The 11,111-nt window shown below is 39.1% G+C and overlaps 1 protein-coding gene and 1 pseudogene across 2 annotated transcripts in view; both read right to left on the bottom strand.

The window, feature by feature from the left end:
* Positions 1-252: 252 nt before the first annotated feature.
* TRAPPC11 (trafficking protein particle complex 11) overlaps positions 253-11,111 on the bottom strand; it is a 54,224-nt gene continuing 43,365 nt past the window's right edge. Inside the window, exons 27-31 of one of the 2 annotated variants that reach the window (XM_025385900.1) lie at positions 8,648-8,739; positions 7,084-7,217; positions 5,408-5,417; positions 5,250-5,288; positions 253-1,240 (exon numbers count right to left, since the gene is read on the bottom strand). In XM_025385900.1, coding sequence (XP_025241685.1) covers positions 1,218-1,240; positions 5,250-5,288; positions 5,408-5,417; positions 7,084-7,217; positions 8,648-8,739 — 298 coding nt within the window. In that variant the 3' untranslated portion in view covers positions 253-1,217. Of the gene's footprint in view, positions 1,241-5,249; positions 5,418-7,083; positions 7,218-8,647; positions 8,740-11,111 lie in introns of both variants that reach the window. The other variant, XM_025385899.1, reaches the window with a different exon arrangement.
* Positions 7,682-7,782, bottom strand: LOC112625566 (annotated as a pseudogene).

Below are 11,111 nucleotides of genomic sequence, written 5' to 3'. Positions count from 1 at the left end.
TACAACACCAACATGGAAATCACAGCTTGGAATTCTTCACAGTTATTATTTCAGAGTATCAACTGGGGGCCTTTTTATATTCTGGGCGGAAATGTAACATGGGCCATGAAAGAAATGACTGAATTTGAACAAAAATAATGAATCTCCAAGTAATGTGAAGACATTCTGAAAAACGTGAAGAGCCATGCTCTGTAAAACCTCTTCATTCATTAAACAAGCTCAAAATAAAAGATACAGACAGACAAGCAGATCTGAAAGAGAACATGTTTATTTACATCACTATTTCCTTTTTACAATTCCTCCACCTTTCAAATAATAAAATTTTCCAGGAAATCAGGTAGTTTTAAATTACTAAGCTATTTTAACGAATACAATTTTCACCCTATGATTTTTATTTACATGAGTTTGCGAGAGTTTTAAATAGTTCTTTTGAAACTGCACAATATAACCAAAAGGTCTGACTCAGACCCTGCATCTTTTCCAAAAACTTTTAGTCTATGAAATTATGTTTATAATAAAATCCTTGCAGTTTGGATCTTTTCAGATAAGGATTTTATTAACACCTCTAAAATATGAACCTGCTTCATAAATGATCCATATTTTGGCTGCAAGCTGAACCTATTTGACATTTTTTGATACTAAGCAAAGATATTTTTGATACCTTAATTAAACTGCTTTGATTAAAACTTTCTGGAAGTTTTCCCTATCAGTCATACAACTCCCTATATTGTTGTGTATGTATTCTGCATACACACTGAATTTATGAGAATAGATTATTTCCGGTCTGGCCAGTTCTGAAAGAGACACATAGGGGATTCGGAAATTTATGGCACAGGCATTGGTGCATCTACTCTCTTTGTCCAGTCATACTTGGGATGCTGAATTTTCCTGATATTATACATGCAAATCACTTACTTTTGATAGAATTTACCATTCATCAAATGACTTTCAACAATAACAATGGTCTGACATCCTTTCATGTCATATTGAGATTTCAAATATTTATTAGAGAAACTGTAAGACAGATTTTCCTAATATTTTCAAAGTATGGTTCCTCTGAATAGTTGGTATAACATCCATTAAAAAATAGAAAAGATTAACTTTTTACCATGATCAAAGCTAGAGTTCACAGTGGAACACCTGTATAGCTCTGCCCCACGTCTCTGTAACAACAGCCAAGGGCCCGTCTTGAACATCATGCAGCAGCAATAGAGGTATCATCCATGAGTCGACCCTGTGGCTTTAAAGTGGGAAAACAAAGTGGGTTTACAAAGTTACAATATAACAAAAGCTCTATTAACTGGAAGGATTTTGAAATTCTTAAAACTGTTTTACAGAAACAGAATAAGCGAGTGTAAGCATCAAAATAAAAATGGTTATGTGGTGATTCTCCTCCTCTCACCCCAACTCTTTCTTTCTTCACTTGCACCTGGGGATGGCCACGGCACAGGCTGGGAGCTGCCCTCTCCCGCAGCCATCACCAGCTGACTCTGCACTTCCACCCGCCCAATCCTCTTCGGTCAGTACTTCTCTTTCAACCCTGCGTTCCAGCAGCTACTGCCAAGCCATCTCCCACTGATGGCATGTGGAATGGAACCTTGTTTATCATTCCTGCTTAACTGATAGTTTTATTTTCTCCCTCTTGCTCAGGGCCCTCCTATGTCTCAAGGTTTAAGCAGGCCCAGAGCCTGAGCTGACAGGTAAGTTCCTTTTGGGGACTCAAGGTTGCCTAATATCCTGTTTGAGAAAAAGTTTCTGCAGTGAACTCCAACGCATGCTGTGAGGATAAAAGCGGCAGATAAAAACAAAAACTGCCCTATCTCTAAGATCACTGATTGAAAGAATGTAAAACATCACATCAGAAAAGTCAAGACTAAGAATGAATAAAAGGTATCATAACTGTTTTTAGCTGTAAAATTTCTGGCAGGTTAACAACATCCCAGAGGGATATCTAGCAGCTGAAAGAATAAAATTCTTACAAATAATTTTATTTTATTTTACAGATATACAATAGCAGACCTTTGTGGGGAAAGCAGGAGAAAGATGATCAGGAAATGAAACAGAAGAGTGTTCACAATCAGAAGTGATTTGCTATGCTTTCAGCAGAAAGACTCTGAGGAATTCCGGAGGCAGTGAAGACAGCACTCCTCTTTCAGTGTGTTGCTGCTGTGGTTCTTCAGATGTATATAGGGGTGTGTGTGTGTGTGTGTGTGTGTGTGTACATACATACATAAACACAGTTAAGTATAGCTTCCAGACATTCACGGCAGGAACGGAGTGAGTGAAATAGGTTCCCAATCCTTGATTCTTGACTATTTTTTTAGTACGGATGGAAGCTGCTCAATTTTAGAAACAAAATCATGGCTCAAGCTAGTGAAATCCCTGCCAAATGTAGCTTTTACAAGCAGGAGCAAAACATGAGTGCATCATACATTAGAAAACCAAAGTCTTTTATTCAAAGGAAGAAGAGTATGGATTCAACCTTGCCTAGGATGTCACTGTCCGCTATGGCAGCCACTAGACACATTTAGCTATTGAGCACTTGAAGAGCAGCAGTGTAACCAAGTACATTTAATTTAAACTGATCTCAATAGCCACATGTGGCTAGCAGCTATACTGGACAGCACAGCTCTGAAGTTTAATACAGGTGCACTGGGACCTAAGGTTTTAGTCAGTGATTGTCCAATAAGTGGGAAAGGGTAATCCTCAGCCACTGTCCTTAGTGTGACAAGTAAAACAAAATTGTAGACATTTATGGCATACAACATGATGTTTTGAAATATGTACACTATATATACACTGTGGAATGGCAATTTTTTTTTTTTTTGAGACAGAGTCTCACTCTGTTGCCCAGGCTGGAATGCAATGGCACGGTCTCGGCTCACTGCAACCTCTGCCTTCCAGGTTCAAGCAATTCTCCTGCCTTGGCCTCCCAAGTAGCTGGGATTGCAGGGGCCCGCCGCCACACCCAGCTAATTTTTGTATTTTTAGTAGAGACAGGGTTTCACCATGTTAACTAGGCTGATCTCGAACTCCTGACCTCAGGTGATCCGCCCGCCTTCGCCTCCCAAAGTGCTGGGATTACAGGCATGAGCCACCACGTCCGGCCAAAATTTTTTAATTATAAGTTTTCCTAACTGATAAAAGAGCTGGCTCTGCGGAGTCCAGTCAACATTTTTGGCAGCAGTCAAGTCGCTAAAAGGTGGTACTTGTACTGAGAAAAGGGATCCCTGCAGTTAAAAAGGGCATGCTAGTTATGTTAAAACTTAAAAATGTTTATTTTCTAGAACCTTTCCTTGTGAATTTAAACACTACCCAGAAGAGGTTTACCTTGAGAGAAAATCAAAAGACTGAACTAGCATTAGTTGGGATTAGGTTTGGGTCTCCTGATCAACAGAGAAAGGAATGAAAGCGATTAATTGATGGAATCAAAAATCTCTTCTTTTCAAATCAGAATTCTTTCTGAGCCTCTTTCATTGTCCCTAACAGAATCACTTCCAGATCATTGTGTATCTGGAATCAAAGAGATTTAACAGCAAGACTCCAGGTTTTAAAAATATCATCATTTTTTTAAATGCTCGTGTTTGTAAAGCACCTTCAGTTCTTTGGATGAAAGTTGCTATATTCCCTTGGTGTAAATGAGTAAAAAGATTATAAAAAGAAAAAAAATTCTCTCCGTTTCAATATTCGTTACTCTAGTATTTCAAACAAGCTATTTCTGTGCAGCTAGAATATGATCAAGTCTACGTCTAAATGATTCAAAGTACTTCTAACTTTAAAAATAGCAAACTTCAAAAAGTCAAACAGCTAAAGGGACATGACAGAGGCCACCTGTTCCCCCCTGTTCCCCCACCCAGTCATGAGACTCCTCCCCTGCCCTGCAGAGTGACTTCACCATGGGAGTGTGCAGGCAATGGAAGCATCAGACTGAAGGGATCCGGTGAAAATGTTCAAAAAGTCACTGTTTAAACACAAGGAGATCCAAAATTATGAGATTTTTCTTTTACAATTTATTTATTTTGAGACAGAGTCTTGCTCTGTCGCCCAGGCTGGAGTGCAGTGGCGCAATCTCCACTCACTGCAAGCTCCACCTCCTGGGTTCAAGCAATTCTCCTGCCTCAGCCTCCCGAGTAGCTGGGACTACAGGCATGTGCCACCACGTCTGGCTGATTTTCTGTATTTTTAGTAGAGACGGGGTTTCACAGTGTTCGCCAGGATGGCCTCGATCTCCTGACCTCGTGATCCTCCCACCTCCCAAAGTGCTGGGATTACAGGTATGAGCCACCGCGCCCAGCCTCTTTTACAATTTAAAAGTATGGTGTGGAATAGGAGCTTGGGAGGGTTGTTTTTATACAGATAGAAAAAACTCTGTATAAAACTCTGGAAATATAAAAGCTGGCAGAGTACGGAGAATATATTAACAGATAATTTACCAAATCCTGGATTATATAAACAAGGAATGGTTCCCCTGAACTTGCATAAGACAGACACAAAAAAGGAAGTAGTGAGCAATATAAACGGTCATTTCAAATGAGGGTAGAAACTTAAAAGAGGGCACAGAGCATTGACATATATTCATGTATATGTATATTCATGTATATGTATATTCATGTATATGTATATTCATGTATATGTATGTTAGAGGGACACCAGAAGCATGTGAAGGGATGGCTCTTATTTAGGTATCAGGGAGGGACAATCAGAGGTGGACTGCTGAACTAAATGAACCACTCATCCCTCCAATCCACTCTCTTACACACTGCCCATCCTACGTATGCTTTTATTGTAGGAACCTGGAAATTGTGTAATTTAAAAAAACAACAACAACATTAAATCAGTGTATACTTTCTGAGAGATGGTCATTTTCAGAAGAGAGCTAAATCCAGTATTACACAGTTACAGGGAATCAGGAAAGTTTAAGAATATTTAAAGTCAATTCATTTTGATGAAAGACTAGTTACAAACAAATTACAATTTTAAAGCTTACTTTACTAAGCCAAAGAGAAAATATGCTTAAGGATATTATAAAGATATATCATTATTTACCTAAGGAAATACAAATCTTTGAAATTAGATTCTATAAAAAGCAACTTTATAGAAATGAATAGCAATACTGGCAAATACATAGAATAGAAGGCAAAACTATCACTGTTGGTCTCAAAATACTGTTCAGTGAAGTGTACATGAAAAAGAAGTCGGTTTGTTTTTAAGATTTTGAATTTAAAAAGCAGAAAAATTTTAAGCTTTACCTTGACAAAAATACTGGTAGGAATAAAACGCCTGAGCAGCTGATTTGTGAAGTTAGGAAATCTAAGCAAGTTGATGTTGAGAGACGGCAGCTGCTGGTATCCAGCCATCAGAGGATAGAAATTATATAGCATTTCCTGCTCCGTGCCGGGGAGGATACGTAATCGAATCTGCATCATAAAAAGTCACAGAGAAAGATAATCAAATACACATATGTGCAATATCTATATGTTGTTATCCTCAATTATTTATAAAAGATTGGATAACCTAATCCTTCTAGTGAAATATTCACTCTCTCCTAGTCCACCTTCCAAACAGATTCCAAAGTGTAGGGCTGAATTAGTATGAGTTGAGGACATGGCAGACAGGAAATGTGTAAAAAACACATGCATGATTTCTGTTTCTACCAAGACCTGCAACAGTAACTTGTACCTCCTAAAGAATGAGAACACTAGGCACGTGAATATTTTCTTTGTCTTAGCCCAGGTAGATTTTATGTTCACAATATATTAAGGGATAATTTGTAGAAGTGTCTACTTGTAGACATTATGCCAATATAAGACAAATTAGTTCTTTCTAATCTATTTAGTTGTTTCTGTTTTCTTTTAAGGATTTCACCTTTGTGTTAAGTAACTGCAGGAGGAAAAAAAAGACATTTTGAAAATCTTTGACAATACTTTAAGGAAGTACACAAACTGGTAAGATTTTAGCATCTTTATATTTCCTACTATTTATAAAAGTGAACACCTGGAAAAAATCAAGACACTCAAGAAAAAAGCTTACTCATTTGTAAATATGATAGCTGGTATATTTAATACTGTATATTATAAATATAAAACAGTACCTGAACATACAGCATATTTGCATATTTCATATAAACTTCTATTTTGCGTTTAACAACAAGCACAGCACTCAGAATGCGCAGAGCAGCTCATTAGTCAGGGTGGACACTTCCAGGCCTTAAGACACATCTGTTCTCTAATTATGCCCTTGTTCGTTACAAAGTATGTCCTGACTTTGGAGGGGCGTCTCTGCATCCCTCTGACAGTGGAGGACTGGACTCCCACTGAAGCATAGTTTTGCCTGGGTGTTTTGTTCGCTCATTTAAAAACCCGATGAACTTTTCCAACTCTGATTTGACTGAATGAATAAAAAAGTCTAGGTAATTTAAAGTATAGAAACAAAATTGTATCTAAACACACCAAAGGTTAAGTATAGTCTATGCAAAATCAAAATTTCTATAAAACTTCACTGACAGAAAAATGGACTGTTAGTATTAGTACAGTGAAGTCTCTAGGCCTCACACTGACACACACACACACACACTCACTCATCAGTAATAAAGGGTATTAGTACAGTGAAGTCTCTAGGCCTCACACTGACACACACACACACACACACTTATCAGTAATAAAGGGTATTAGTACAGTGAAGTCTCCAGGCCTCACACTGACACACACACACACACACTCATCAGTAATAAAGGGTATTAGTACAGTGAAGTCTCCAGGCCTCACACTGACACACACACACACACTCATCAGTAATAAGGGGACATCTTTAAGTTTTTCAGAAATTATAACATATTATAATACAGTCCAAGGATTTGTGGACTTTTGTTTTATAAGAACCCACATGTCTGATCTCAATGATGTCACAAGGGTAACCCACCTTTATAGGTAGCTGTACTTAAGGTGCTTAAAAATTCACTATTACCAAAACAACGGGGGCCATAGTCAGCTTTACTCAGTTCATTCATAAAAACTAAAGGTACAGCTCTCCGTCTCCTCGCCGCAGTTTTGTGTCAACATAAACACCACAGGATATGACCTGTACCTGTTTGAGACCTGAGAACATGAAGGCATCACTGGGCTCCACAGAAATTTCCACATCTTGAACGAAGTCGGTCTTATTCTGTAGGTGATACTTGACAGGTAAGGACTCTCTGACACGCCCAAATGACGGCAGATCTACAGAGAAAGATGACACATTTCTCTTGGTTTCAAAAATAGCTCACCACTTATGGCTTCGTTTTGTAAATGAATCTCATTCTATGGACATAGTATCATTTAAATTAATGGTGTTACTGTACTCTCGCCAGATAAGACAATTCTTTGATCGGACAACAGCAATAGGACTATGATAAAACAGGCTAAGGAAATAAGTGTCCTTCAAAAAATGACTGGCCCAGACAGGGTCCTGGCTATCAGGAACTGAATTATATTTTAGGGATCATTTTTTAAATCCATAGAAGATTTCCCAAAATACTAATCATGGTTCCTAAACTAGAATAAGCAAAAGCTGTGTTTTAGTGAAGTTGTAAGTAAAACTTCATTCATTCGTTTGTGGATACACTGTTGTTTGGGGTGTGTGTGTGTGTGTGTGTGTGTGTGTGTGTTCTGGCAGTTCTGCCGTTTCATTTTTCCTAGGATACAAAAGTATGGAATGCTTCCTGAATCTGAGTGTCATCCTTGCACGGGGCCATGCTAATCTCTGCACCATTCCCATTCTAACATATATGCTACTGGTGAGCACTACACCCAGGTTTTGCAAATTAGAGACATCAGGATAACCAAACAGTTGATAAAGGGAAGTTTCTCTTGATAAAGTATTCCAGTAAAGAAAGAATGATGGACAGATACTACCCGCCTCCTAGTGGGAGCACATACCATTAACTATGAAGCATTCTTGCCAAAAACTTGACCCTGCAGCTGATCAAGCCTACAGACAGGCTGCCAATTCATAGGGACAGAGAAACATCGAAAAATAACACCATGTAATCTGCAAAATCCAGGCCGTGGGAAACTCTATAGGACAAATAACTTAATTTCTTCAGCAAGGAAGACATAGGGGGAGGGAGAAGGACAGAGTGGTAGAGAAAGTGGTACTGGAAGAGGTGATGGAGGGGTTAATGGTCAAGGGGGAGAGGAGAAAGGGCATGGGGGAGGGAGAGATAGCTTACCAGCCTATATATAGGTTATAGCTGTATAGTATAAGACTTATCCATCAATTACAGTGTATAGACCTCAAAATAAACTGAAAAACCATCCAGAGTTAACTAGGAAAATTTCAACATTGGAATTTGATGACATTAAGACACTACTGCTAATTTTTAAAGTTGTGATAATGGTACTGTCATTATATATTTTAAAATAGCTATTATTTTTAAGTCAGGCATATGAAAGTATTTATGGCTTGAAATGCTATCTGGGATTTGTTTCAAAATAACAGGGGTAGGAGGAGTGTGTAGAAGTAGAGATGAAACAAGACTGGCCATAACCTACTTTTACAAATGTTGAAAAACTTTCATAATAGAATGTTAAAATAACTAAACTCTTAGAAGTTAAAATAACTATTGTTACTGGGTCCTTCTTATCAAGTAAAATTTGAATTCCGCTACCTGCATTTACATGGAGAGGGATATTTTCCACAATCACATGTGGCAGAGTGATGACAGTTCTGATGACAGGGATGTTCTCCATTGCTGAGGTCCTGTGGCAGAAGAGGTCATCTTTTTAAACTCACATTTTATGAAAGAAGCTCATCAAAAACAGGAAACGTGTATTCAACAACTAGTTTCAAAGGAACTATGTTACTTATCCATTTCCCAAAACATTATTATTATCATTATTACTATTATTATTTTGAGATGGGAGTCTCACTCTGTCGCCCAGGCTGGAGTGCAGTGGCGCGATCTTGGCTCACTGCAAGCTCCACCTCCCACGTTCCCGCCATTCTCCTGTCTCAGCCTCCCGAGTAGCTGGGACTACAGAAGCCGCCACCACACCCGGCTAATTTTCTTTTTTCTTTTGTGTTTATAGTAGAGACGGTGTTTCACCGTGTTAGCCAGGATGGTCTCGATCTCCTGACCTCGTGATCTGCCCACCTCGGCCTCCCAAAGTGCTGGGATTACAGGCATGAACCACCGCTCCTGGCCTTTTTTTTTTTTTTTTTTTTGAGACAGTCTCGCTCTCTCACCCAGGCTGGAGTGCAATGGTTCAATCTTGGCTCACTGCAACCTCTGCCTCCTGGGCTCAAGTGATTCTCCTGCCTCAGCCTCCTGAGTAACTGGGATTACATGTAGGAGCATGCCACCACGCCCAGCTAATTCGTGTATTTTTAGCAGAGATGAGGTTTTGCCATGTTGGCCAGGCTGGTCTCAAACTCCTGACCTCAGGTGATCCACAAGCCTCAGCCTCCCAAAGTGCTGGGATTATAGGCGTGAGCCACTGCACCTGGCCTCCCAAAACATTATTAATGGAAACAGTTTTGTGAAGTTAAGAACTTTTAAAATCACACTTCTGAATATTTCCAATTAACAAACTGTTATAACCCAGGGCTGCTGTGTGTTACCAGCGGGGGTAAGTCAGGAGGTGTGTGAGACTGTCAATCATGATGCACACGATTTAATACAGTGTTTTGGTAGCAAGGCTTTCTCAATTCAGGAACAATTCAGTGATTTACATTATGACATAAATTCCTTAACTCACTGAGGAAGGTTTACAGGCGGGCCCCAGACCACTCTGAAGAGCACTGTTGTAACTCACTACAAGTATATGGTAGAAACTGAAGAACTAAAAGTATTTTACTATCAACAAACATAGTGGTGCTCCAATATTTATGGAGCTGAAGTAATATCACGAAACTGTTAAATATTTTCCCTGTGGAACAGTTAAAGTGGGAACTACAGGGGTGGTGCCAGGGAAATCCCTTGTGAGTCTAAGGGTGGAGCAGCTGACATGACGTGCAAACTATCACAGAGCAAAAGCAACAGGCAAAGCATGTAAGCCTTCATCAATAATAAATGAATATATCTCTGTGGTAATACTGTACTATGATGGAATAATTCAGCAGTGCCTTTAAAATGCTGTTTTGACACCTACAAACAAATAAATAAAACTAAACATCAATATGGTAAATTCAGGAATGGGGAAAAGACAAGTTTATTTACTTCTCAATAAAATTACCTATTTCTCCATTCTTAAAAAGTTTCTGCTTTGGTTTCTAACATGGTAAATATTTATGCATATAACTCACATAAATAAGCTGTTTAGGGTTCTCAATGATTTTTCAAAGTGTAAAGGTGTCTTGAGACCAAAAAGTTTGAGAACTGCTGCCCTACAGTTGTCTTTTTATTTTCTGCCTTTGTCAGGTTTAGGTATGGGTGCTCTTCACGAACAAACCCAGGGAATTTTCCTTCTTGTTCTATGCTTTGCATATAATGTATAACATGAAAACAATAAATCATACCATGTAATTACATATACTAAACATATACTCTTTGAAGGTAATTTCATGAATTTCCTCCAGTTACTGGGTTTTTAGGTTAAAAAATTTTCCCTTAGTCAATTTTGATAATTTATAACTTTTCTGTGACAGCCATAACATTCAGATCTTCCACTCATTATTCTGAGTTGTATAAACATTCCCTTAAAACTAGTATCTGCCAGGTGCGGTGGCTCACATCTATAATCTCAACACTTTGGGAGGCTGAGGCAGGTGGATCACAAGGTCAGGAGATCGAGACCATCCTGGCTAACACGGTGAAACCCCATCTCCACTAAAAATACAAAAAATTAGCTAGGTGTGGTAGTGGGCGCTTGTAGTCCCAGCTACTAGGGAGGCTGATGCAGGAGAATGGCATGAACCCGGGAGGCGGAGCTTCCAGTAAGCAGAGATTGCACCCACTGCACTCCAGCCTGGATGACAGAGTGACACTCCGTCTCACAAAAAAAACAAAAACAAAAACAAAAACAAAAACTACTGGCCGGGCGCGGTGGGTCATGCCTGTAATCCCAGCACTTTGGGAGGACGAGGCGGGTGGATCAAAAGGTCAGGAGATTGAGACCATCCTGGCTAACACA

This window comes from Theropithecus gelada, chromosome 5 (genome assembly GCF_003255815.1).
Source record: "Theropithecus gelada isolate Dixy chromosome 5, Tgel_1.0, whole genome shotgun sequence".
NCBI classification, from domain to species: domain Eukaryota; kingdom Metazoa; phylum Chordata; class Mammalia; order Primates; family Cercopithecidae; genus Theropithecus; species Theropithecus gelada.
Note: the sequence above shows the minus strand (reverse complement) of the source record. Positions and strands in the feature narration are given on the sequence as shown.